Here is a 24,922-nt window from a genome sequence, read left to right as displayed (position 1 = left end):
CTGACCAAAAGTTAAAGCATGTTATTATGGACAAATGTCTCTGCCAACACTGACAGGCATGAGAAAATTAAGGTTCTTCCCTGCCCCCATTTCTATAATAAAACTGCTCAGAAAAAGATCTAGGAGCCAGTCAGACATGGCTTTCTTCCAGATATACCAAAAGTGCTTGATTATCTTCGCTGAGTTATAAACACCATGCTCTTCTAGGAGACTCCTCCATCCTGTTCTGCAATGACATTAAGGCAGAAGGCTTTCCAGGCAGGCACTGAATTTCGGAAATATGTAGATGGTTATAGAGAGGTCTATGAGGAGAGAAGAGGAGAGGAACAGTCTACATTTCTCTTATTCCCTGCTTTATCTCTCTCCTCTACTGCTGTATGTGAGAGCTGAGCACCAGCCATTGCTTTAATCACCCAGGGGCTCTCAGCTGCCTGTCACTGCTGGATTGGATAGAGTTTTCTGACACAGATCCCATCTTTTCTGGATGCACAGTCTGCTGCTCTTGCGTAAACGTCTTATATTGCCTTTTCTGTAGGCACCACTGCAAGGTAATGCAATCAAGCATAAATCCAGGGAGTTTCATCACACAGAAGGCAAAAAAACCTCAACCCACCATCTAAACCCACTGTCACATGACTTAATTTGGACCTTTGATTCTCTGATGGATTCCAGGGCTGACAAGGATAAATAAACCCCCTTGGACCAATCTCCACTCTAGCAAGTAGGAGAAAGATGACCTTCTCTAACCCTCATTCCCTTAAGCTGCAAAGCGAGTACCAGAATCCCCAGTCTTTTCTGAACTTATATGTCACAGACATCTCCTCAGGACTCTACAAATCCTCATTTCCCTCAATTTTAAGCTCCTTCCACTCTTCAGAAAGACATGAGAGTTTGTCCTCAAAAGTAAGAGAGCATCAGAAGCACCAATTTCTCATCAAGGGGCAAATCAGAGAGAACAGAATTGGAGGCAGAGCTAAGGAAGACACAGCACTGAGGTGATGCTATGGGGCTGTTGGTGTGGGGTTTCCCCCTCCACAGCCCCAGCTAGAGAGCTTGGAAACACCCTCATCTTGAAGAGCAACCCATCCAAACCCACCAGGGCAGAGAAGGCACCGACATCCCCACTGAAGGGTCCTGAGACTTGCCCAAGGTCACCCAGAAGCCCATGGCAAGGCCAGGACACCCTCTGCATCCCAGCCAGCGCTGGAGCGAGCCCTGCTCCTGGCTGACCTCCCCAGGGGTGCTTGGACCCAGCTGGAGGCATCACGGCAGGGGGGCTGCAGGTCATCCCCACCTTGCCCACCCCAAACCCTGCTGCCTGTAGCCCCCTGCCCGCCCCGCTGCCCGCGGCAGGGCTGGGCGAAGCGGAGGAGGAGGAGGAGGAGGAGGAGGAGGAGGCGGAGGCGGCCGGCCTCTTCTCGCCTCCCCCTTCCCTCTCGCCGGGTTTCCTTGCAGCATTTCCATGCTAGAGGTCTCCACCGAGCTGCGGATTGAGGATCTGTCTGGCTGCGCCGGGCCCTCTTCCTTCCTTTGTGCATCCCCCCGCACCGTGCAAGCCGTGCCCCCCCGCCCCGGCCGCCACGTCCCCGCTGCATCCCCCCTCCCGAGCCTCCCCCGGCCCTGGCGGCAGGAGGAAGCCTCCCCCCCGGGCAGGCAGAGCCCGGGCAGCGGCGAGGCGCTGGGTGCCACGTCGTGCCACCCCCCCTTCCCGGCCCGGCCGGGGCATCGAGGCCGCATCCCCGCCCACATCCCCGCCCGCATCCCCGCATCCATCCCCGCTCCGCATTTTCGGCGGCGGCGGGGTCCCCTGTGGCGGATGCTGCGCGTCTCCCCGGGCCGCTGGTGCTAAATGCTGAGCGCCGACAGGATGGAGGAGTTTCAGAGCGAGGAAGAGGAGCCCTGGTACGACCAGCAGGACCTGGAGCAGGGTAAGGATGGGAGCACCCAGCAAGCTGCCAGGGATGGTGGGCCAGGGGGATGCGGGGGCAGGAAAAGGGGTAAATCCCAGGTACGGGAGGGTGGGATACCTTCTCTCAAGACTCATATTTCCTTGGCAAAGCCACCGCCTCATCCTGCAGCAGCACCTCCGTGGAAATCTCAGCTCTGCTGCTCCAAGCTGCTGTCCTGGCGGTGGGAAGTTTAAACCCGATGGCTAGAGGCAGGGAAGCCCAGATTTATCCTGAGCATCAGTGGGGTCAAAAATTCGGTGATCCACAAGGAAGCTGGTTCCCCAGAAAACTTACTGCAGGCAGAATCACACAGGGGTAGTTATGACATTGCTTTCTTCTCAGAGCAGTTGCAGGTAGAGTTAGCAGGCACACTAGTTAGAAATCAATACATTGGAAATAATGTGTCACTGAGGATGCTGAAAGTGTCTCTCAAAAGCTTTTGCTGTCCAAGCCCAAATCCAAAGGGACCTTCAGTTTCTAAGTCACCTAATTATTTCTGGAGATTTTACCAATCAGCCATGAGAGCAGGAGAAATTGAGAAGGAGGGAAAAAAAAAATCAAGGCCAAGTTTCAAAGAGCAAAAATAACCTTGTTGGAATACAAACACACATTTGTGTAGTTTGTTTTGAAGTATCTGTACCTGTATTTGCACTAGTTCTATGTAATGTTTATCCTAAGGCTGGACAGTTGGCAGCTGTGGGTATTTGTGGCTTCTTTTTTATTTTATTTTGCTTATCTTAATATTTTGAGTTAACACGCAGTAAGTAAATAATTGGAAGAAGTTCTGTTTCAGCCAGTGGCCCAGGAATGAACTGAACTTTGTCAACGCGTAGCGGAAAAATCATTCCTACCTAAATACAGTACCCCTCGGCCGCCTCGCACTATAGGTACGGAACAGTTATATAGCCAGCTGACTGTCAGCAGGGACGTATGGTCCAGCTGCAGCGCCTCTACCCACCGTAGTTCCAGCACATTATGTCATGATTTAAAGTTTACACAACTTCAGCTGCAGGGCAGAGGCCCAGCAAGGAATGATAACCAGCCCCCCAAGGGATTGTTGCAGCTGGGGTTTAACCCCAATTTCTCAGTTAACAGGAAGTATCGACCGCAGGGTACTGGCCCCGGTTCTTTGAAACACAACGCTCAAATTAACCCGGGGCAGAGCATGGAGATGGAGCTATCAGCCGAATAAACAGTGCAGCCTTTGAATGCTCAGAAATTCACATTTCTGGGTGACGTCTTCCCATGGCTCACAAGGGGCCTGGGCACTGGTCCAGGGGCAGGACACAGGCTGAGGAACAGCAGAACTACAGATGAATATAAGGAGTGTTGAACAACGTGGGACCAATTGATTTTTAGCCTAACGCTGTCCCTGGTGTCAGGTTCATGAGTCAGCACTGGCACCGTACAACTGGCTCGCAGCAATAAAACCACCTTCCCACTGCAGGCCAGGCTCCTAGCTCTGTCCCGGCAGCGTAAATGCAGAATAACTGCCTTCAGATAATGGATTGATGTTGGGGATGGACTCCACCTCTGAGCACATGCAGGACACAGACCCAAAACAAAGCCCAGCTGCGGGGTTTGCAGCCTCCTGTATGAATGGGGGCTGCACCAGCTCGCACGAACTCAGAAGGAGAGATGGGGAAGGCTTTAACTAAAATCAGCCAACTGGAAAGGTCCTACGGGGTAATTACAACCGTAATTAATTTGCATGATGCACAAAGCATCGTGAAGGACAGTGCTAGACTTTGTCCACATACACTGCGCCTTTGCATTACAGTGTGGCAGTATCTGGAGGTCTTTGGTGACAGCAATAGCTGTGAAGCTGTTGGTTTAGAAATGAGGGGTGGAGGCACAGTGCAAGACATCCAGTGTAGCACGATTGTGAGGCGGTTGTGGGCCAGCATTACTAAGAGGATCGGCATGCCAACAGGCCAGGGTCGCACAGAAACCCACGCCTGGCAGCAGCGCCAGGAAGGCGGAGGACAAAACCATAGGCTTAAAGACTGTTCCTTAGGAGTGAGGGGTGGGAGAAGCAAGAAACAACCCAAGCTAGGAGAGCAGAGAAGGTTCTTCTGGTTGCTGGGCCTTTGTCGTCATTTCACAGCATCATCAAATATTTATTACATTTACATCCAAAACTGTTTGCTAAGCAACAGATGGCTTAACTGGGAGCTCTGTGATGATTATGTTAATTAACCATTTTAGCACCACAGAGGAAACCATGCCTCCAGCTCCACTCTGAGCACCTGTTACTTTCCTCCTCACCCCCCCACAGGGGGTGAACTTGCTGAAGTTAACTAATTTTTTCAAGAAGATAAAACCCCAATTGCTCTTTTTTCCCCTGAAGCGCCCCTTCCAGCCTCATTCAAATGAAGCTGATGCCTTTCAGACTCCTTTACCTGTTTCCTAGCATGCTGTAAGCCTCCGTGGCTTTGTACCAAGACATTGTACCTCCAGACATTGAACCAAGATGCCTTAGTATACAGAAGCAGAGACTCAAATCCCAGCCGGCATACTTAGCAGTGACATGGAAACAGTAGTGGTGTCCTCTGAGGTGTTTCATTCTTATGATATTCCCTCTGAGAAGGCTTTCTGATTTGAAGGTGTTAAAAATGGAGCTCTGATTGCTTGGTAGCATGGCTTTGCTTATGGCCAGGCTTCCTAAGCACGAGTACATGTCAGCGCTGCTTTGGTTCAAGCCACAGCCTCACCTTCCATGGGCTGGGGAATCTGTGCCCCTAAGTGTTAAAACCAGAGTACAGTGATGGTGAACCTTTTTCCAGCCATTGAGAACTGATGATGTGGCCAGAGTTGCATCATCCCCTGTGCGCAGGGTGTACATCCAGCCAGACCCTGAGAGAATGAATGAACTAAAATTAGAGACTCTGAGCTGGGGATAAGTGGGGACACCTTTTCTGTTCATCAGAAGCATTTGTGTTCAGAACGGCTGCATGCCAGCTTAATCACATCTGGATCCAAACAGAGCAGGGAGCAAACCCAGCAGCTATCTCTGCCAGCCACTTCCAGCCTTCACCTCCCCCACAGCGATCTCCCAAGGCAAGTCCTCCTTGCAATCACTCCGTTGCATTCCCTGATCTTCCCAGCCTCCCGGCCTCCCTGCCAGCATTCAGGTCTAAGCCAAAGAGCAGGGTGCAGTTGAAGAGGAGAGCTCTCAAAGCCACCCTTGCAATCTGGAGCCTAAATACAGCCTAAGTGCTGGGGTGATTCTTGCGGTGTAAATAAAACGGCCTTGCACTGCTCTGAGTTAGGCAGCAGCAAAAGTAGTACAAGAACCAGCACATCATCTCATTGCCACTGCAGGACTGGTAGTCCTTTCCTCCTGGGCAGCCATAGAAACTTTTGGGCCAACCCATCTGCAATGCAGGCTTAGGACTTTACGGCTGTAACCTCTAAAGGTCTCCAGATTTAAGGATCTTATTTTAATTCCTCCTTTTCCTGCCAAGCATCTGATCTCTTGCATGCTAAGAAGGAAAACGACACAAGGTGCTGAGCTTGCACCACTCCAAACTCATCCGTTAAGACACAGGGTCACCAGTGCTCCAGTGACCGGCTCCTGACTTTGAGGTAAACCCAGGGGATCAGTGTTGGGATTTCTGCATCACCCAGCCTGTGTGGGGTGGCCCATGGAACTGCAACTCACGATGGGCTTTGCCCGAAGGATTCACTGCACTGGGGAGCAGGTGGTACCGTGAATTCTGTCCCTCATGATGCAGTTATCCCAGCATCCAGCTCCGGGGAGAAGCCACGCAGCCTGCCTGTCCTTCAGAGTGCAGTGGTTAACTCGCTGTCCTTCCTCCCCAGCGGCAAGCCAGGAGGACAGAGTTTTGCCTGCAGTAGCTGAGCCACTTACTTATTTAGCAGTGCAGTACAGCAGGTCACCTATGGCAGTGGAAAGTTTTCAGCGACTAATTGCTGAGCTGCTTGGGAATGGTAAGAGGGACTAGAAAAGTCACAGGAGACAAGGAAATAAGATGACATTTAGGTTAGTCTGAGGAAGGGATGAGAGCCACCAAACTGGGGCGGGGGGAAGGAAAAAAATAATATATGTATTTTCCTAGAATAATATTTCCCCTGTTATGTGAAGACAGCAAGAAAAAGGGGCATAAGAGAGCCCCACACAGCAACTTCCAGGATCTCCCTCCTAGTCTGTTCCAGAAGCTCCTTTCTGTATCTGCCGACCCCCAGGCACATAGTTCCAGCTGTGGGAGGGAGCGGAATCAGAGGAGCTGCTGGGCGAAGAAAAGGAGAAGCAAAAGGAAAACTGGCAAAATAAATCAGAGTTTTCCATATCTCCCATCCTGAAACAATCAGCTAACAGTGGCATTTCTCCTTGGCAAGGCCATGTGCAAAGGATTTACAGTCCGAGCCCTTGAAGGACTTTCCCCCACCGCAGCCCTGCGCCCAGGGACCGGGAGCCAAGGCACCAGCCGCTAACACCCTGCACAGGGAGCCTGGCCCCCCACCCCCACCCTTTCCCAATCCTCTTCCTTTTCTCCTGTGCCAGCCAGCGCTGGATGGTGACCGAGCAGATGCGTTGACTCAGTGTGACAGTCAGGAACCGCTCAGAGCTGTGACAGCACCAGAGTCTGCTCCTGCTCCTGCTCACGCATGGCTTGCTCACTCCCGCACACACTCCACCTTTACTAAAAGGCTTTTCCCAGAGCAGCACGGTGGTATATTCCCACCTCACCTAACTCCAATAGATCTGTGTGCTCACACCAAACGCATCACTAGGGCTTCCAAAGTTTCTGCTTAAGGTGCTCAAACATACTTATGTGGGCCAAGAATTTAGGAAAGTATCCCCAATACAAAATACCCTGAAGGAGTGAGACCAGATGTTACACAACTGCCAGTCTTTGCACAGCTGGGAATTTTAAAATGATTGTATGTTAGAGTTTGTACTTTTGTCTTTTCTTCCATGCGCATTTAACAAACAGTTGTAGACCTTCTCTCCAAAAGGTGACAGTTCTTTTCATGGTTTAAACAGCCTGTTCCTCTGCAGCCTTCTGGGAAGCCACTCTAGTTTATCCCATGTGCAGCACAGCTGCCCTGGCACCACTCAGTTAACTGGTCTCCTCCCTGAAGAACTCAGTCCTTCAAGTGTGTGGTATCCAGATTCCTGATGACCTCTTCCAATTACGCAGCTGCAGCGATGGCAGTGGGAGCTAGGACATTATTATGCTGTCCTCCAAGTTTTCTTGGCCTGCAAGCAAGTGTTGAGTTTTGGGAAGACGTGCTAGACTGGGAGGCGGTGGCTGAGCACTGGTCTCTGCAGGAAGAGGCAGAGCAAGGAGCAGTGCAGTGCATCCCCCTGAGCATCAGTCTCTGCAGCAGAGCTGCTTCAGGAGCACTGGTTTTGGTGTTGGGCTCCTGAAAGAGGCATTGCCCTGCACCCTGCCCAGGACTAGTGATGGACATAAATAACACCATGTTGAGAGTACATCAAGTATTTCATCACTCCCTCTCCTTGCAAACTCAGACTGGAAGGCTACAGCACTGTGTTCTTCCTGCATAGCTCCACAAGTGGCACTGATCACTCACCTGAGGTCAGGACCTCTTGCTACATGGGCAGCATCTCCAGCCAGTACCAAGAGTCAGGCACAAGGCAGCTGGGCTGTGTGTGAGGTGCTCCTCGAGGCACAGGGCTTCAGAGCACTTCCCAGCAGTGGATGGGAAGGGAGCAGTAACAGGGCAGCAGCGTGCAAGATGATACACTTTAAAGCCAAGCAGAGGGGGTGCCAGAAAAGAGGTGTGTGGGTTTTTAGTGTTGCTGCAGGGGGTCAGGCTGTTTTTTGCATTTAGCTTTAACACATGACTGTGGAAGATGGATATTCTCTGTACCTACATGCCTCTGGCCCATGAGAGGTAGCAGACAGGAGTAACCAGCAGCCGCAGTGCTGGCAGTGATGTTGGGGGATGCTGCAGCTGCAGGTGACAGTTGTGCTGGAACTTGGTTGCTCCCTGAGAGACCACACCACTCAGGATCAGTGGTCCTGTCTGCACACACCCCCCCCCCAGCAAGAAGGCAGCAAGGACAGCAGGGCTGGCTGGCAACGGCTCAGGGTAGGAGAATACATTGTATGAGCATGAGCAGGGCTGGAGAGCTGACATGGTTGGGGCAGCCCATTGCTGTGGGCACTGTTCCCTGACACATGACCTGTCCTTCACAGGTTGCCTTTGCTTGGGGCTCTGCACATGCACAGTACTGTGGTGCAGCAGCAGCAGACATGTAAAGTCTCCCTGATGCTCATCCTCCTTGTTCATCCCGGGTCAGTTAACAACCTCCTGCCCAAAAACACACAGGGGGGATGAGATTGCCACATGGCAGCAATCCACGTTTCTGTGTCTTTACCTTTAAAAGAGTAAAAGCCTCTATTCACGGTTCTCTGCATCCCAACATAATTAATTAGTCAGAGCTTTGCTGCCCGGAGGAGGAGTGCACACAGGAAAGCACTGGCTTCCTTTCTCCCTCCTTTTTCCTCGCTGCTTCTCCTCAAGAACTCCACTTGTATGTGTTTATTTAGGACGCTTTCTGATCCAGGTGCACTAGGAAAGCCTCCAAGCCACCAGTCACCGAGCTCTTTGAAACTGTTTTAGCCTACAAGGCAAACACAGGCACTGAGGCTGTTTAGATAAGAGAACATCAGGGAAAGACGCAGATGGGGCCCCAACCATGGTCTAATAACATACTTTGTGTTATCATGCTCTAACAACTTGGCAAAATGCACATTGATTGCTGTGGGCACAGGGACGGGACTGCTTGTATGTGTTTGAATAGGCACATACAGCTTCTAAGCAGAGGTAACCATCCTAGGTCTCAAACGTCAACATACAGGGGAGGCTTTGGGGCACGGAACGGTAAGAGAGCAGAAAGAAAAGGCGAGTATCAATTAAGTCAAAAAAGCCTGACGAGCATCAGAGAAGAATGAAAGAAGAGCTGATAGAAAGGAAATGCTGCATAGGACTGAAAAATACAGAAGGCAAGGAAGGGAGCAGCAGGGGCTGAGGAGGCTGGAGGGTTTCCCTGCAGCACAGCACATTACAGACATTGCAGCCCTCAGCCCCTTGTCGGAGTTTTCCACTCCTTGGTGGTGCCAATTTTGCTCAGGGGACCAGAGACAGCACAGAGGGAGCTGCTCTCGTTGCACTGTGCTTGCCTCGACCCCCCGCAAACCACCTCTCTCTGCCACCACCTGAGCTCCCACCCTACCAGGGACACTTGCAAAGCCAAAGGCAGCCCAGGGATACATAACAGATTACACAAGAGAAAGAAAAGGAAGAAAAAAGCAAGCAAGAAATCCAGCAAATCTCATTAGGCTAACAGAAACGCCTGTGTGACCAACGTCAGCCCAGCTAGAACCAGTTTGAAATGAGGAGAGGAAGAGGGAGGAGGTGGCTGTGCTGCCAGGGGCTTCACACCCCCCCTTTGCCTGCTCTCACCCAGCCCTGCCAGAGGCATCTTCCCCCCCTTGCCACATTAGGCTGCTCCACAGAGCGAGCCCTGCCTTTGTGGTATACCCGATTCCACCAAAATGGCAGGTCTCCACGAAAAATAGACAGAACGTCAAGTGCAAAGCTGAACTGGGTAGCAATGTTCGAGTTATGCCAGTGTAAAAGGGATGGAGAATCCACGCCTCAGCAGTAACACTGGTGGCTCTCCGAAAACTCTGCCTAGCCATGGGAAACACTATCATCTGTGGAATGGGCATGTTGAAAAGGCTTTTCCAGGTTGCTTGTGAGATGCTGTCAGATGGCAGTTGCTTCTCTGCATCCCAGCACTTTCCATTGCAAAGGCTTACAAGGGCTAAGTACATAGATTGCCTCCACCACCCACCACAGAGCAGCAGTAAGTGATATACTAAAGCCAATATTCATTATAATATACCCAGATAACACAATCTCCTGCAATAAGAAGAAAAATAAATGAGGAGCAAGTACACCCTACCCTCCAGTAAACCAGCATAACATCATTTATTTAGATTTTGAAAGGAATAATTGCACCTACCCTTGACTCTAAATACCCATGTGTAATGGAGCAGACAGCAAATGCAATTAAATTAAACGTCAACAGCATTAAACATCAGTTCTTAACTCTCAACCTACCCCATCCATCAGCTAACAAGCACACTGGAGTTCCTCCAGAGACCTCCACACCAGAGCTCTGATAGCTGCTCCTCTCCGCCCTTTAGCAGGTGAATTCACCATCTGCAGCAGCAGGAGAGGAGCAGCCCTTTCCACAGCCCCACCTTTAGGAAGGGACCACAAGTAATTCCTTCGTGGCTGCTTAGCTGAAAAGGACCTGCGGATACATGTGCCATAAACCCCTGCCTTTTGGCACAACAAGCCAAAGGACTTCTGTCACCCCCTGCAAGCCTGCCTGTCTTGCAGGATGGGGACAGGGCTGGTGTATTTAAAGGTGAGGAGCAAAGGACAGCATCCCTCACCTGCACTCGGAGCAGCGGGCACGTTCTCTCACAGCCTAAACGCATGAATCCCGCTATCCAAGAGGGACGACAGGGGAAAGCCCATAGCAGCTGCTCCAGATGGTGGCTTCTTCCAGAAAGCCGTATTTATGAGGACCAATCGAACAGCTACTGGATCACCATCGTGCCGAGAGCAGCCGAAAACTCCTCTGCTTGACATTAGGCTTACACTCCCCCAAAGGCACAACCAGGAGATGCTGGGGGGAAAAAAACCCTTCAGAGAGCAGCTATGACAAAAAGTGCTCTGCCCAGACAGATGCAGGCCAGCACTGAGAAGGCAGAAACAGCTCCAAACCCTCTTTGGACCTCATTGCAAGCTGCTGCGAAGGCTGAGCTGGCTGGGGAAGCGCCCAGCTCCACAGCAGCTCCAAGCAGAGCACATCTGCCTGTGCCAGCATTTCCACAAGATGCTGCAGCAGGGCAATACCCTGCAGGTTGTTCATCAGCCTCTTTCAGTCAAAGACAACCTGCTATAGCTTTTGCATGAGGATTATTTTTTTTTTCAAGTTTCCTCAGTGACACAGAGCTAGCAGAATTAGCGCTGGGCTAATGGAGATGATCTCCGCAGCTCCAGACAGCTGCCTCCTTGATGAGCTGCCCAGCGATGCTCCCCTGTACCAAGCACTGCTCGTGTTCAACTCTCGCTCCCTTCCCACCATATGGTCTCTCTTCTCCTCTCCTCCCTCTTTGCTCAGGCGCCTTTCCCACAGAAGCTTGCAGGGAGATGCAGCCTCCATCCCTCCCTCTGCTTTGCTCCATGCACAGCTCTTTGTTTGGGGACACAGGGTGTCTCCTTGGCCGGTGTTAATTAGAAGGGTCACGTCAGCGCTTGCAGTGCTGGGAGCCAGAGGGCACCGAGCTGGTGCTGCCCAGGAGAGTTTGCATCTGCAATCCCCTCCCAAATCGGATTTGGGCAACACCAAGACATCCATTTTTTAAAGCTGAATGTTGGCCTTTTCTCGGTGGTGCTCTTGGCGCAGGCATGCTGCAGAGGGATCGGGCACATTGAGAGGACACGAAGCACAGCCGCTCCCCTCCACTTTATTTCTCTTTCTGCATCGAGAGGGGAGGGGGAAGGGAGGGATCAGCATATCTGCTAAATTAGGGCAAGTCATACAGCACTGGCTGGCTGATCTGATAGTGGAGAAGCAAAGAGGAATACAAAAAATTGTAGGGAAACCAGAGTGCTATGCAGGGGGAATCCCCAAATTCCCAAGTAGTTCCTTTTCTCCCCAAACAACTTACTGAAATTTCACATTCAGCCTCAGGTTTCTGAGGTCTCCAAGGAGGGGAGCCGTGTGCTCCCCCAGCCCATGCAGAGCCACAATTAGTGCAACGATTGAGAGAGATCTGGTTTAAAGACAACATTAATGCACTTCCACACAGCATCCCCTCCCGCCCCGCAGTCCCACAGCCTGGGAGAGACCAACAGGTGGGGAAGAGGACTCGGGCACAAGGCAGGTGGATGAGACAGGATTACCGAGGATGCTTTGGCTGGCTGGCGGGCAGAAAGTGAGTGAGTGTGTGCATGACGATGGCTGAGGCAGTTAAAAGACACTGAAAGAATCAATTCCCCCATGTCCTTCAAGCCTGGAGTCTCTCAGGCCCTTATGCTCAAAATGGAAACGAAGAATCAATTTCCTCCTCAGAGCTCAGCCCCATTCTTTCCTCTTTCCCACTTGTCCCCAAACGCTGCTCATTTCCCCCATTAAATTATTGCTGACAGAGCCCCTTAAATTACAATGCAGGATCTTGCACTGGCTAATCCACTTAACTCAACCCCAGCTGATTAAATTGGATGCCATATGGTGGGAGAGCACTGGTGTAATCCGCAGGGACGGGGACACACTTGCCTCATTACCTGGAGCACGGCATGGAGCCCTCTCGCTACACGCCTCTGTGCCGGGGTCCTGCTTACTGCAAGGGATGCGATTTACAGGGTGCCGGTCTCCAGCAAGGCTCTGGCAAGGTGACGATGCCATTAAATACAGCCCCAAGCTGCTTAAAGGCACAAATTGTCCTCCCTCTCTGCTGGCATCTGGCTGTTCCCCTGTCCCCAACTGGCGTAGCAAACGCTCGGTCTCCCAAGGGCACTTTGGAAACTGGGGAAATTGGGTGCTTGGAAAAAAAAGAAAAAATAAATAAATAGGTGGAGGAAGTCTGTCCATAGGGAAACGTGCCAATATCTTGATTACACTGATAGCTGCAATCGTAGCCCTCAGACCAGGTCACTGTGCAATGATAAGGATTGTAATTAAAAAGGTCACAGCCTAGAATAACACCCTGCAATGCAGGCCACAGCTGGAGAGAACATTTCCATGGTAAAGGGGAGATTTGAGGACACACTGAGCAGCTGCTGGCTGGACATCTGGGGAGCCAGCCTTCCAGCATCCCTGGAGCCACACAGAAAGAAACACGGCCATCACCCAAAAACTAGTAACACAGCGGCACTTCCCACAGTGCAGCGTTATCCATCAGGAAAGCCCCATCCCAAGCACTGACAGCAGGAATAGCGCTCCTCCCAGCGAGCACTGGTGTCCGAGAGGTCAATGGGAGCCTAGTGTTGTGATGTGCCAGTTAAAGTGTGAGAGATCAGTGATTTTCCCAGGGCCAGAATACACCGTAAGCAACCTGGCACCCCTTCTTCTGGTCTTAGTGACCAGATATCCCTCTTTCCCAATCAACTGTATGGCCAAATCAGTCACTGGAAGAAATTATAGCTGCTCTCAGCCCCAGCAGAGCCTTTGCAAAACACATCCTTAGTGGCAGACTGGAGAGGAGCATTACAACGAGCTGAGAAAATGCCAGGGCAGGAGACCCAGGTCGCCTCGCACACTACAGGATCGGCACTCCTTAATTATCTAAACCTGCATGAGAACCATACCAGAGAGAGAAAGAGAAATGAAACAGGTCCTGATGCGTGTTCTTATCTTTTTGAAGGTTTAAGGCCAGATTTTCAGTCTGCCCCTGTAAGGGCTAGAAACTCATCTCTAAAAGCACCAGGAAAACCAGAAACCCTCATGTTCATAGGAGGTCAGGCTTTAAGATGACAGCCCATTCCTGGGAAAGCCAAGGGCTGTTATCAGAGCCAGCTGTACCACCCCAGGCCCACAAGCAGCAACACCTGATGTGCTCAGGCTTTGGCCAGTGCAGGACTCACAGGGTCCTGGGGCTTTTTCCTTACCCAGGAGGCAGCCCCAGTATTTTAAACCAACTACACTGTCAATGTCGATTTTCCCCGCAGTTCTCCTAAAGTCCAACTACTTCAGTAGCTTCCTAAGGGCGTTTAGAGGTGGCAGACAGTCAACACAAAGCGGTTTCTCCTCACCTTGGAGCAGCCCCAAGGAAAAAGCCACAGACCCGGCGACGCGGTGCTGCCCGGATGGCAGATGTGCAAGGTGCTTCCAGCCCCCTCGGGCCACGCATGGTTTTATTACTCGTGTCAGTCTATTAGCGGGTGATGGATGGAGGCTGACAGGGGAGGCAAGGCACAACCTTCGTTAGAGATAATAATATAATTTACACAGCATCCCCAGGGTCCCACGGGGCTTTGCCTTGCTCTTGTTCCGATGGATGCTGAGCCCCTTTCAGCCCAACAGGTCTTGGTGATAGGGGATGGAGATGCTGAGCACCTGCCACAGCCGAACCTCATGGGCCTGATTCTGGCTATGCAGTGTGCAGTGCGGTGCAGAAGGGTTATGCAGTCAGGTAGGCACCAAATCCTCATTGCGTGGAGGAGCTGCAGATAACCCAAGCCTGGCCTCCCCTGGCTCCTGCAGCCTGGCAAAAGAAAAGAGGCCAGATCCTGTATATCCCATAAGCGTACATCCATGTCAAAGCTTGTCAATACAACCAGTGCCATGCAAAATGTGCTGCTGTGTGGCACGGTGGCATTTGGGGACCCCACTGCACCCACCCGTGGGGCTGCGGGAACTGCAGCAGCTTTTTCCTGTCTGCTTTTCAGACTTGCATTTGGCCGCAGAGCTGGGGAAGACGCTGCTGGAGCGCAACAAAGAGCTGGAGGACTCCCTGCAGCAGATGTACGCCACCAACGAGGAGCAAGTGCAGGAAATCGAGGTAGGGACACGGCGGGGCCAGGGGTGGGGATGGGAGCTGCTCGGCCACCACTGTCACCTAAGGGCAATGATGGGGAAGGGGCGCTTCCACCAGTGCCAACAGCTCAGATGCCAGCAGAGAGGAAGGGATGTGCCATGGGGCACAGGAGTTACAGTATCTTCTGGATGTGCCTGAAGCGGGATGGGGTAAGGTCTGGTCAAGATCATACCAGCCCCGGAGAGGGTCCCTTTCCCCCACTAACTGGTATTTTCCCCTCTTCTCACACCCCTGCACTCCACTCAGCTGTGCACACCAGATTTTGGCACCAGGTTGCATCTGGGTCACATTTGGACTTTCCCTGCCCATCCGCCAGCCTTCACGCTCATTGCTCTGCTCTGCTGCAGCTTTCCCTTGATTCCAGTTATTTATAATCGCGTTTGTTCCCAGCTGGCCCCTCGGCACCCCCATAACACAGCCTCCTTTGTTAGAGGCATCAAATAGCTCTTTCTCCAAGGGCTGCAATCTAAACCACTGTTTCAGGCACCCTTTGGGATCAGGGCAGTTATTTCTAAGAGCCCACAGAACTGATCTTAAAAGCTTAAACCTGCTGTGCCAGGAGGGTTTTCATCCACTGGAAAACTTCTAGAGATCTGTGAATTAAAAAAGATTGGACCCCCCCTGATTTAAAAGGATGCAGGGCAGAGGAGGGCTGCAAGTTCACAAGAGCGAGATGTGATGGCTGCAGGGATCTGACAGCAGATGTCCAAGGAATCTGGTGGATGGATTTAGCCACCCCCTACAGCAGCCCTTCAGAAGCAAGGCTGCTATAGGATTTGGGTCTGGTCCCAGCTAAGAGTGATCATCTGGGTAGATGCCCCTCTCCCAGTCTTTGCAGGATAAAATCTTGTGATGACAGGCTCACAGAAAGGGGTCTGTGAACACACAGAAATGGCAGGTCTCCTCACATTTCACGGACTCAGAGTTTTAGCCTGAATTCCCAAGGAAACGCAGCTTCTGCAATCGATCTGTCAGCCGATCCAGTAACCAACTGGCCAATTTCAGTCAGCTTTGGTGAAGGGTTGCAGTCCCAGGGATATCAACTTTCTTTGGGTACTGGGGATAAAAAACCAGCTGAATAGAGAGAGACTGAGGTTACTGCCCTTCACAGAGGGCAGGGGAAGCTCAATCATATTTTAGACACAAACCTATATAGAGTGGGCAGGGGTATGAATATTTCAACTGTGGAAGAAGCTTCAACCGGGCAGAGGATAAATCAGCCACAAAACATGTTCTCAGAGGAAGCAAAAGCTGTAGAAACAACCTGTGAAACAACCTGGATGTTGGATGTGGAGTGTTTCTGTTTCACTTGTTCTTGCAGTACCTGACCAAGCAACTAGAGATGTTGCGGCAGATGAACGAGCAGCACGCAAAAGTCTACGAGCAGCTGGACCTGACAGCACGGGACCTGGAGCTAGCTAACCAGAAGCTTGTGCTTGAAAGCAAAACATCTCAACAGAAGATCCAATGGTACGGCCTCCCCTCCTCCCACTGCAGATAAAGAGATCTTCATCTCACCTTTCCCCTGCCCCAAAGCGCAGCATGTCCTTGCTATTTAAGCCATTCTCTTATCAGTCGGGTTTTGCAGCTACTTACAACACGAGCGTTTTGCACCGATGCTGGTTAGCAGAGGTCAGCCACAGCACAGACACCCCTGGGACGAGGGCTGGATAAAAGAATGTCTGAAGCTGCCAGGAGAGAGGCATGGCAGCCTCTCCTCGGATGTGTTTCCTTGAAGAAGAGACACATAATCATATCAGGGAGGCCCCCAGCACGCAGCCCAGCAGCAACACTAGGCACAGATCCAGCATCTAATGAAACCCTGGCTAGTCCACACTGAAACACCAGTTTATCCATAGTATTTCTTTCCTAAAACAAGCCTATGATTAAGGTCATGTCTGGAAACAACAGACCTTGCAATGCAGCACCTTCTGCAAATGACCGTGCAGTGGAGTTTCAGAGCAGAAAGTTTTACAAACTGCATTCACAGCTAGAACAAAACAAAATCTCTGCCTGGTCTCTCTGTGTTTATCTCTACGGGAGAAACAAGAGAGTAAATAGCTCACCTGCTTGCCTTTAGTGCAGAAATATTCCAGGGTAGTGCTTATGTCCCAGAGGTGACTGTTTCAGCCAACCAATTTGAGGACAGAGGGTCTCAAATTAGTACGATCCCTCGCCACTGTTTCAATCCCCCACCCTTTTCTACAAACGCCCCCATTCAAGAGCAACCACGCAGAGAAAGACCCACCGCTGCCCTGAAAAGCACTGTCATACTCCCAGGGCACGTGCTAGGAAGGGGAAGCACATCCCATAGACTGGCTTTCTCTGTAGGGAAAAAGCACCTTTAAAGGCCTTGTAGTGCCTGACTCCCCATCCGTGCTCCCTCCTCTCTCTGCAGCTTGACGGAAACGATCGAGGGGCTGCAGAACCAAGTGGAAGAGCTGCAGAAGCAGGTGGAGGAAATGCGGAGCTTGGAGCAGCTCCGCATTCGGCGGGAGAAGAGGGAACGGCGCCGAACCATCCACACCTTCCCCTGCCTTAAGGAGCTCTGCTCCAGCCCCAGGTACACAGCCTTGCCTTCAGCAACCCCTCCAACCTTCGCCACCGCCTCCTCTGCCCGTGAACAGGGGATGCGGGGGGTGATGCCCTCTGGGTGTGTGCAAAAGCCCCACCCCCACCCCCATAGGGATCTAGGCTCTGCATCAGAGCCTGAAACTCGGTGCTGGAGGTGGAGGGAGGACCTCCTGCCCGCCTGCCTAATCAGGTGGCGTTGGCAAAGCAGAGCCTTCACGGGGCAGAGCCTCCCCCCTTGAATGGGGAGGCATAAGCTCTTTTTTCAGAGGGCAAGAATAGCCCCCCAGGAGAACGTGGGCGCCTCACGCAGCTGCACTGCACCAGGCTGCAGGGGAGAGATGCTGTCTGGAGGGGCTGGGACTCTCCTGGCACGTTGGCAGGGAGCTGTGCAGGAACACATGCCAGACAGGACGCATTGCTTGAGCTCTAGATAGTTCAAACCAGCCTCTCCCAGTACAGCCCACCCAGTAACACATCATGTGAAGAGGACCCTTACCTCAAGCTGCCCACGCAGCTTCCCTTCCTGATCCAGCACAGCCCATTTTCCCTTTGCAGCTCCCTCCCAGCATCTCCGGCTTCCTGAAACCAGTTGAGATGGTGCATTTTGTCCTGTATGACTCCAGTACCACCACCCCCACCCCCCCCCAGAGCACCAGTCACACACTGAGGTATGCCACGTGCTGCCGAATGCTGTACAAACACCTTCAGCACTATTGCACACTTGATCCTCCTTAAAACCCAGCCACTGTGTTATTTCACTGACCTCGCGAGGGCATTTCTTGCTCAGCTTTGTCCATAATAGAGGCTTCTTTAAATAGATAAGCGGTCGATAAACTTTGTCACTGAAAGCATCCTCTACCAGAGGATACGAACAAAAGACACTTTTACTGCAGCAGCAACGGGGATGTTTATGAGGCCATAATCTAACCCCCAGCAAAATCCACTTAATGTCTCTGTGGTTCTTTTCCCCCCAGCCCCACTCTCCCCCTGGTGCCTCGGGACCTCCGTTCAGCTTGCAGCTCTGCAGTTGGCTCTGAAGGTCAGGCTGCCCTTCAGTAACTTGGAAATCTGTTCAATACCCACCACCACCAGCCATGCCTTCCAGAGGAGGCCACGGTGCTTGCTCTCTTCCAATCTGTTCTACCCAGATAGGATGCCATGGGCACTTCATTGAGGAGGAGGAAAATCTGATTTCCCTGACAGCAACGTCAGGGAAGGGGGAAGTGCTTATTATCACTTCCCAGGCAGCGAAGAAGAGACAACGCTGTCAAAAGTCTCTGTGTGCCTCCTTTGCTGTATAAATCTTCCCCCACCCTCTCTGGAGCATCTCCCAGACACAGGACAGCAGAGCCTGTGCTTCTGGTTTTTGGCTGGGTGGGGTTTGGGGTTGCTGGCAGATGCAGTGAGTAGCTGGTGAAGTCTGTGATGCAGTGAGTAGCTTATGACCTCTAGCAAGAAAAACTCGAAGCCTTCTACTTTCAGCTCAGACTGCTAGCACTTGACCGTTCATCCTTGCTTCACAGCGATGTTGATGGCTTGTCATTAACCAGATGAGTCTTTTACCTGTTAGGGTTTCATTTCCCTCCTGTCTTTCACCACTGTTACCAAATGAGGGTGCAGGTTCTCTGGAACAGGGTCCAGAAGAGCCCCAGCCACACCTTGTGGTCTCCTGGCACACAGGAGCAGATGTATCTCACTCCATGAGCTCATGTTTCCTCCTTTCTGGGCATCAGTGGAATTACTTACATGCCAAGACGACACAGGTCCCTCACGGACTGTCACTTGGTCAGACTCTCTCAAGGGTCTTTCTTCTCTTTCAGGTATGAGGATGCATTCCAGGTCCACAGCTCTTCCACAGAGTTCAACCAGAAGCCACTGGAGAGGGAAAATGAGCGCCTCCAAGCCATGGTGAACTCCCTGAGGTCCCAAGTCAACCAGGAGAAGCAGCGGAAGGAGAGGGTTGAGCGGGAGTATACCTCTGTTATTCAGGAGTACTCAGACCTCGAGCAGCGGGTGTGTGAGATGGAGAACTGCAAACTGCGCATCAAGGAACTGGAAGCAGAGCTCCTAGAGCTACAACAGATGAAACAGGTCAAGAAGTATTTGCTCAGCAGGGAAGACAACCTGTCTGAGGCCCTCCTTGAGCCACTGAATAACGCCCCAGAAGCAGACTACATTGACCTCTCCGAGGAGGAGGGAGGAAAAAGTCACGGGCCATCCATGACACCTTCCCCAAACCACCCTGTCCGGAAAAGTTGCAGTGACACAGCCCTCAATGCCATCGTGACCAAGGATGCTGTGAGCCGGCACGAGGGCAATTACACGCTGCACGCTAACAACGTGCGCAAACGGGGCATGTCCATCCTGAGGGAGGTGGACGAGCAGTATCATGCCTTGCTGGAGAAGTACGAAGAACTCCTGAGCAAATGCCGGCAGCACAAGGACAGTGTGCGCCACACAGGGGTCCAAACGTCCCGGCCCATCTCTCGCGACAGCTCCTTCAGAGACTTCCGAGGTGAGGGACACGAGTTGGAAGAGCGGAAAACCATGGAGAAGACCATCAGCAAACACGTGGAGGCCGTGGACAAGCGGCTGGAGCAGAGCCAGCCCGAGTACAAGGCTCTTTTTAAAGAGATCTTCTCCCGCATCCAGAAAACAAAAGCAGACATCAATGCCACAAAGGTGAAAAACAAGAGCAGCAAATGAGCCCTGCCTCTCCGCAACTCCCGCGTGCAATTCCGAAAGCCCAGTCTTCTCTTCAGCCCCAAAAACGCCACGTGGCCCCTCTGCTTTGAAGGTTTGAGAGGTCTACGAGCAAGAAAACGTCACAGAGACTCAATTCACTTTTTTAAGCTTGGGCTCTGGACAACTCGTTGGGACAATTGTACATTGTAGTTAGAGGATTTCAGAAACTGTATGACGGATCTCTGCATGAGTTACTGCCGCTGCCAGACATCACAACAGCAACGTAAACCACACCACAAAGAAAAAAAAAAAGAAAAGCGATCACCTCCTCCACCCTTTTCAGCTTGTGTTACAGCCCAGTTATCTGCAAGCAAAAGCCTGGATGTCCTCCAGCATCCTGCCACAGCTGGAGCGCAGTGTTTCAGAGTAGAACAAAAAGCCATCGGAACTTCAGGGGCTGCTCCAGCACACCAGTCCAGCCCTCCACCTCGGTTTTATGGCTAAGAACCTACGCTTGTACCCAAAAGACTTCTGTCTACGCCTTCCCCTTCCCCAAAGGGCAGTACGTTCTTGCTATTTAAGCCATTCTCTTATGAGTCAGGTTTTTCAGCTATTTACAATGCAAGCTCATTGCAACTGGAAAAACTTGAAGAGAAACATAAAACTGATTGTTCTGTCTTCATCAGCATCGCTTAGTATTCCAGTCCATGCTCTCCAGACTTCGTAGGCATCTGGGATTTCCTCACTTCAAAGCTGCCCCAGTATTTCAGCCCAGGTGAAGCATTGTGCCTGGTAGGAATTTAATGACCAAGGCTTTCCCATAAGCTAGGGAAGAAGTGCTTTTACAGTGACAGAGACATGCTTTCATCTCACAGTCTGGGTACCAGCCCGCCGGGCTGTGCTCTTCCAGAGGTTGACATTGCCCCATTGTAGCAAACTCCTCAAATGCAGCTTGCATGGGCTTGCAAAACTGACTCCCAGTGACTCGCATGCAAGCGGGATAAAGCATCTTACGGCGCCAGGAGCTTTGGTGCCAGCAGTAGCACTGATCACACATTGCCCCACACTTTTGCTCTGAACATCTCCCCAGTCGAGAGGACAGATTTCAGATTTCTGCTGAAAATAAGCTTTCTTGGCTGAGACACTGTCTCCAAAGGTTGTCACCTCTCACGTTCCAGTTCACTTGCCAGCACTGCAATCTCCTCACTTTTGCTTCCACAGACATGCGAACACACAGCCAAAAGGCCACTGCAGTCTCAGGAATCACCAGTTTCCATTTTTTGCAGACTAGATGTTGACCTTGAATGGTCAGACACTTGTTTTAGGCAGAGAAGCAGCATTTCATTACAGCTTAGGCAACACCCTGAGCATTGAGCCACAAAAATCAAGCAGTTCAGTGTAAGCTACCTATCCTGTACCTGCCTGGAGAAACTTTAGGCCAGATTTGGATTCTATTTTCACCAGCTTACATCCCAAAATCTTGGGTAAACGGTTGGGATTTTTGCAACATCGAGAAAATAAATGAGAAGGTGGCGTTGGAGGGGGAAGACTGTTTAAAAGGTAATTATGCTCTGAGTCTTGGTCCTCGATGTTACGAGGAGCCACCTTTCTTTCACTCTACATGGGATTAATCCAAAAAATACCCCCCAAAATACCTTCTTTTGTTAAGCTGAGTACCACGGCGGTAAGTTGGCAGGAGTGCGATGCCCAAACCCCACCTGCTCCAGAGGTCTCCTCCTCAAGCCACCCACCACCAACCACTCCGCTCTTCCACGCGCTGCATCTTCAGGTGCCCTATGGCCCCAAACTCAAGAAATATTAGGAGCCATACGCACGACTGTGGCTATCAGCTCTGTAACAGTATGGAGAACCTTCATGCCTTATTTATTTATAATGGAAAGCAGTTGTCTAATAAAATTAAATAAAAATGAACAACAGCAGCAAAAAAAGCAGCCTTGTTGATTTTCTCAGAGCATTCGCCACCCTGTTAATTCAACATGTGTAGCAGGGGATAGCTGAAGCGATGTTGGTTTAAGTCAGCCAGTGTTTACCCTGGAGTCATCTGGCTGCTGCAGAGGTGTGGGAAGAGGATCGCCTTCACTTTCCATTTTAAACAATCCCATGTGAATCAGCATCACAGTTAAGTGTACAGCAGATTAAATATATTTTCAAATACTTTATTCTTTTCTCAAATAAAAAGAAACACCACTATTCTCAAAGCCGAGACTTTCTTTACAGCTCTTTTAACTTTTCTGCTGTTCTTAAAAGTAATTTCTTTGATTTTCATGTTCAATTTGGGTCAAGAAAATGCTTCAGGCTTCTCTGAAGAAAGCAGAGAGAATATGCTGAACTATACTGCTGCATTATTTATATAACGTACATTTTATGCACTTGGACTACTAACATTTGCCACATGATAAACCCCCTTCTTCTGTCCACTCCAAAGTCTCTGTAAAACCGTACAATTTCCAAGCTTGCAATTCAAATGCTATTTTCATTTCGGTCTTTCTTGAAAACCACATATCCAAAAATGACTGATGTAAGTAACACAATGTTAGTATTTGGCTTAACAAAGGAACAGCTGCCGTATATCAGCAGTTTGTTCACCAAAGTGCTGACAGCATTTTTTTCTGCATCCAAAAATATTAGTGGCCATATATATATGTCCTGATGACTGTGCGAGTCAGAGTCACTTGATTTTTTCTTAAGTGAGGCTTCCAGCAATCAAAGGAGGAAAAAATAAGTATCTTCTGGCCTTTTATCCCACCCTCGATCTAAACTTTTCAAATTTGCTTTGAAAACACGAAGGAAAACTACACAACTCCACTATGAGGTAAGAAGAGAGTATTAAGCAACCACACCACAGAAACTGGTCAAATAGGTGGCAGCAGTTATTTAATAGCACACCCCCGTGATTCAAGACAGGAAGAAAAATACTGCATGCAATTAAAATGGACGAGAAAAAGTACAATGTAATAGGAAATAGTGATTCATTTCAGAATTTGGCAAAACCAGTGACCCTGTTCAGCTCACAGCATCAAGATCAGTAAGGGCACAGCTTGTCCAGAATTCAGTTTTATGCTGGATTTGAAAGATGACATTTAGACAAGTGCAATTCCACCAGATCCAGTCTGGTTTCTTACTTTACCACCAGTTTGAATAACCCTTCAGGAAAGTGCCCATTACAAATAGGGATGGACCACTTGAAGCACAGATTCAAGGGGTTTACAGAACTCTCATGGGGAAGACTTCCCGATTCAGCAGTCTTCTCTCTCTTACAGGAGCTGAGACCTTCTGCAAGGTCCCCTCAAAGTCCCAGCTTGCTCCTACGTTCATGGCTTGTGCCCTCATTCCCACGAGGAGTGACCAGCTCCTTGGACACATCAGCTTGTGCATCATGGTTCAGGGATGGCTCTTTACAGCTCTTGCTCACCAGTGACCACCATCACCCAAGGGGGTGAGCTTGCCAGCATCACTCCCGAGGCTTTTCATTTCTCCAGCTTAAATGTCAAAAGCTTGGCTCTCTTGGGACACACCAAAGCAAGTCGTTGTCACGCCAAGCCCTGCTGCCAGGGAGAGCTGCTTCCAACCACCCCAGCAGAGACCATTCTGCTTTTTACCAAGACTGTCTGGACACCTGCACCCAGCAGCGCAGTGTGGGAACGAAGCAAAACCAGAGAAATGTCCTTTTAGATGGGCCTGGCTTCAACCGCGTGACCTTCAAGGTTCAATCCCAGCCCCTCTGTGCACCACATGACAACACCGTCCTTGGTGTGGGTGACCAGCGCAGGAACAATGCCGACATATTTGACAACAGTTGGTAAAAATGAGTCATCCTGCTTTGGATATTTTACCCATCCCTCTGGCTACAAACCACAAACATTTACCTGTTCCCTGTAAGAAATTAAGGTCACCAGATGGCACGGTTTGTCTTTGACAGTTCTGGGTTTTTTCCTTAAAGCATTCTGCTTTCAGCCAAGTTTGGATGGGGGAAGCAGAGCAGAAGAACCCCAGGACACAGAGATCTGATTAAAACAAAGCGTGGAGCCCCCCTTGGCCCCCCAGCTCTGCTCAGCCGCAGGCAGGGCAGACTGACCATCGATGTTCAGGACTTGCTCCGTTCCCGAGGACAGAGTTTCCTGATTTTGTGCTGATGGGACCCAGCTCAGATACTCAAATCACATGCTGCCTTTCTACCAGCTTCAAAACACCCATTTTGACTTCACCCACAGTTTTAAACAAAAGATTGTCAGCTCCTGTCAAAACACCAGAGCAAATGACAGCCCTGTCCCTGCCTGTGCGTTTTCCTGCTGCCAGAAATAGCAATCCTTGCCCCTCTCACATGCACACCCTTCTTGTCAAGCCAACCTGAGAGCTCCAACAGGACCAAGAGCTGAAGGATTTCCACAAGTGCTTCAGGCCCCTGCATCCCCCATCCACCTCTGCGTCTCTCTTACAGACAGACCTGGAAACACGTACGTGCTGCTGTATCGGCTTTCAAAAAAAAAATAATTTTTTATATATATATATACACGTACCTACAACTTTTTAGCACACTTGCGCAGATAAAAATCTGAAAGCTGAAGCATCCCAGGTGCAAAAACTAGGCAGTATATAAAAAATGCTGGATGTATTTTCACTTTCACTGCTGGCTGTCAATGCTTGCCAAGGTGTGGGGTGCAGGCGAGAGCACACTGCGCCCCACCACTACCTCTGCCCCACGGAGCTGGAAACCACCTGCCCAAACCCACCCCCAGTACCCACCCCAGGGCCGCCCACACCCCATGCTGTGCCCCCCACCCTGGTCACACCGGGGCACTGCACACCCACCTCACCCCAGCATCCATGTCCCCAGCTACCCCACCACCTGCTGCAGCAGGGCCTGCCTCAGTGCCCCCCCAGACCCCATAACCCCCCCCAGACCTCCGACATCCCCTGTCACAGATCCCATAACCTCCCCCAGACCTCCTATATCCCCCCCACAGACCCCATAACACCCCAAAGACCTCCTACATCCTCCTCTACAGTGCCCCACAGACCCCATAACCTCCCACAGACCTCCTACACCTTCCCATGGGGCCCCAGAGACCCCAT

General features: G+C 50.9%; 1 protein-coding gene across 1 annotated transcript; it reads left to right on the top strand.

The window, feature by feature from the left end:
* The first annotated feature begins 1,466 nt into the window (after positions 1-1,466).
* On the top strand, positions 1,467-24,595 carry CDR2L (cerebellar degeneration related protein 2 like). Its single transcript, XM_005243633.3, has 5 exons — positions 1,467-1,928; positions 14,421-14,533; positions 15,891-16,039; positions 16,968-17,132; positions 18,964-24,595. Exons 1-5 carry the CDS (start codon positions 1,850-1,852, stop codon positions 19,847-19,849), a joined length of 1,392 nt encoding a protein of 463 aa, XP_005243690.2. The 5' UTR covers positions 1,467-1,849; the 3' UTR covers positions 19,850-24,595.
* The last annotated feature ends 327 nt before the right edge of the window (positions 24,596-24,922 follow it).

The sequence above is a fragment of the Falco peregrinus genome, chromosome 2 (genome assembly GCF_023634155.1).
Source record: "Falco peregrinus isolate bFalPer1 chromosome 2, bFalPer1.pri, whole genome shotgun sequence".
Classification (NCBI taxonomy): domain Eukaryota; kingdom Metazoa; phylum Chordata; class Aves; order Falconiformes; family Falconidae; genus Falco; species Falco peregrinus.
The sequence above is the reverse complement of the archived record's forward strand: the minus strand, read 5'-3'. Positions and strand labels throughout refer to the sequence as shown.